Here is a 3,364-nt window from a genome sequence, read left to right as displayed (position 1 = left end):
CATCTCCCCGAGGCTCAGCCACCCACCCGGCCCGACCCTTCTCTCACGGGGAAGGAGCAGCCGCTGCCTTTCAGCCGTGAATTGCTGCCCCCTCCCTCCGCTCTCCAAGAGACGATCCACTTGGTTCCCGACCAGAGCAAAGGTTTGGTACGTGACTCGGATGTTCAAAGGAGTCGATCAGCTAGCCACTAGCCACCCTAGAAGAAATACATATTGCTCCATACAAAGCGGTTCATAGAGCATCCCCAGCTTCTTGGGACTAGACTAGCCAAGCTAAAGCTAGCACTTTCGTGGGAGACACAAATCACTCAGCTGTTGGGGCATACGCTCCCTTGGGCTTTCAGCACCAGCTAGGCCAGAGAGCCTTCTTCACGGGTATTCTTCAAGACAGAAGTAATTTAAACTCCCAAACGCAACTCATCCTACAGGATCTATTTTCTGAGCAGTGTGGGAAGGTACCGGCCTGCACAACCATTTATTAGCACAAATAGGAGTGTATGTTTAACTCCATGGAACGGGTAGAACAAAGGATTATTAAATAAAATTCCGATTAGTTCTGCTGAAAGCAAAATACCAGCTGGAGCCTGGGGTAAAGCAGGCATGCTATCAGCAAACATGTGCTGCCAGTGCATCTGCACACACACACACACACCAGCTCTGACCACGGGGGAGCCTCCGACTGGAACAGCAGAACCAAAGCGTCCCCATCGTGCTCTGTGCTCCGATAGCTCAGGTCCTGCCCTCCATTTGGCAAAGCCTTTGGGCCTGACAGCGCCAGTCGTGGCTGCACAACGGGAACGAGAGCAACGAAACCTGAGTTTTCTGACTTGATGCCCTCCTACCAGCAGCCGTGCTTTGTTGGCTTTCCAAGTGGGAACGCTGCCACTCAACACAGCTATTGCAGAGTCCCACCGCCTGGAAACACGTGCACGGCACATTGGCTCTACCTACAAGGGGACGGCGCCCACAAGCCAGCCTGCCTAACTGCAGCCATATTCATTAACAGCCCATCGTTTAGATCCTACTGCAAAAGTTAATGAAGCCACTTTGCGAGAGGGCAGCCTCCCTGAGCAGAAGATAAATAATGTATATAAAAGGGGGCTGGGAGGGAACTGGCGCATCCTTGCAAGGTCATGCTAGAATGCATCAGTGGCTGGCTGAAGCTGGGCTCCTCTGGTAAGAAGCCCGGAGCTATTTATGACTCATGTAATTAATTAATGCCAACGGGCGTTCTGCTGCAGGCACGTGGGAGACCAAAGGGAAATACGAAGCGAGCAGGTTAGGAAATGTAGTGGAGGTGGGGGAGAAGGATGACATTTCTTGCGGTAAGACATGCTTTGAAGTAATTATCAACAGTCCAAACAGCCAGCAGCTCTTTTGGCTACATCAGTACAAAATCAATTAGGAGCTTTAAAAATGCATCGGCTCGTATTTCAAAGAGCAGCAAGAATAAGAAGTAGCCATCGGAGGTAGGACAGTTGCATTTCTAAGCGCCGCACACCACCAGACCCACAGACCCTCGGACCCTGCAAGTGCAGTCCACAAATGGCGTGACCAGTAGAGGGAGCATCGTTAATGCCTTCCAAATCGTGAATGTTTTTGGATGAGGAGCATTAAGGAAGACTGAGGGTTTGATTTTACGTCTCTCTAAAGTCTGAGGATGCGTTTAACACATGCAAGAAAAAGGCGCAAAGGGCAAAGTGAAACGCAGGCATATGCCTTGCAAGCCGAGTCCCTGCAGGCACTCGGGGCTCCCGACGTGTACCGCCTTCCATTTCTGGAACCTAGGTCTCAGACACCGGGAGCTAACCAAAACTCGCAGATCGCATTAAGAAAGGGACCACGTCTGTGGTTTTCCTGCTTCACTTTGCAATACCGCAGTCTCACACCGAACGCTCAACATGTGGCGATGCTGAGTCATGACACTGCGCTTGCACGGACCTTTTGAGGACAATGAGAGCTTAACCTAATTTTGTCCCTTTGTTTGCCCTCTGCGCAGAGGAGATCAATCAGTTCCGCTCCCTGCCTTCAGATCCCCATGCATCCAGTACCTAATACATTATACAGCAAAACCATAAACACAAATAAAACGCACCCTTTCCCTCCTCTGGTGCCCTAAAGTCCTCCTGGGTTGTCCAACTCCCACCCAGCCTGCATACTCTCTCATGTCTCTTTGTTGCCAGAATATCTTCTATCAGTTCCCAAATGTATTCACGCATTGTTCCGTCTCCCTCTTATCATAGCTGCCTGCAACAAATCCCCTCACACAATGAGGATTGCAAATTTGCTTACAACCCAGTGTTGTTTTCTATTTCTGCTTCTCTGTGCTTGTCTCTTCTCCCTGGACGCATGCAGAGGCCAAGCACCACAGCATCAGCCTGACGCTGCCTTCTATCAGTTCCCAAATGTATTCACGCATTGTTCCGTCTCCCTCTTATCATAGCTGCCTGCAACAAATCCCCTCACACAATGAGGATTGCAAATTTGCTTACAACCCAGTGTTGTTTTCTATTTCTGCTTCTCTGTGCTTGTCTCTTCTCCCTGGACGCATGCAGAGGCCAAGCACCACAGCATCAGCCTGACGCTGCCATTTGGATGATTCCTCCAGCCTCAACCCTGGCGGGCAAAGCCTGGGAGGCTACAGAATGCTCCCCTTCGAGCCTTACCCACCTCCACGGTCTGGGGGATCTTGCTTCCTACCCTCTGATCACTGCCAAAGCCCTCAGATCCTGGCTGGCGGGACTCCCTACCGCTGTTATTTTTCTGGAGCAAAGCCACGCGAATCAATAGCAGGGATTAAAAAAAAGAAGATAAGAGTAAGTGAAATGGCAGTCGGGTTTTCATTTCATAAATATATATGAGTGAGTAGAACAAGAGCAACAAAGTACTCCTTTCTGGTGGGCTGCAAATCGACACGAGCCTGAGTCTCCAGGGTAAAACACGAGCGAAGTAAACGACAACACGAACACCCACTTAGCATTCGTGCTACATACTCCTGATCTGAGCCTCAGCAGCTTTAAGAACGCTTCTGTTAAATACTGTAATGCTCCCAATTACGAGTGATCTGGATTATTTATTTTCTAAACAGATTCCGCCTCCCCCCCACCCCGGGAGATCTCATAAGCCTAAGACAAAAGCACTCTTGAAGAGGTGTTTCAACCTCTTTTGGCTATACAATATCCACAGCTGGCTCGATTTCCCTAACTGTTTCATACTGACCTTGAGGATATTTCGGCCATTAAACGACTCCCGTTCCTTGAAAGATGATTTACCAGTCATTGCATTGTTTCGCTCTTCAGCTGTAAAGAGAAAAGCCACCGCCAGAATGAGCTTCAGATGGGAGAACTGTGTGTGCTGTACTTCA

At 49.6% G+C, this 3,364-nt stretch overlaps 1 protein-coding gene across 5 annotated transcripts in view; it reads right to left on the bottom strand.

Moving 5' to 3' along the window:
* Positions 1–3,364, bottom strand: part of ASCC1 (activating signal cointegrator 1 complex subunit 1) — a 40,736-nt gene that overhangs the window by 15,923 nt on the left and 21,449 nt on the right. For all 5 annotated transcript variants that reach the window (XR_004842335.1, XR_004842334.1, XM_035896669.1 and 2 more), the window contains one exon: positions 3,220–3,299. Coding sequence is in view for 3 of the 5 variants with exons in the window: in XM_035896669.1 (XP_035752562.1) it covers positions 3,220–3,299 (80 nt within the window). In the remaining 2 variants the exon portion in view is untranslated. The remainder of the gene's footprint in view (positions 1–3,219; positions 3,300–3,364) is intronic.

This window comes from Egretta garzetta, unplaced genomic scaffold (genome assembly GCF_000687185.1).
Source record: "Egretta garzetta isolate BGI_Z169 unplaced genomic scaffold, ASM68718v1 scaffold536, whole genome shotgun sequence".
NCBI classification, from domain to species: domain Eukaryota; kingdom Metazoa; phylum Chordata; class Aves; order Pelecaniformes; family Ardeidae; genus Egretta; species Egretta garzetta.
The sequence above is the reverse complement of the archived record's forward strand: the minus strand, read 5'-3'. Positions and strand labels throughout refer to the sequence as shown.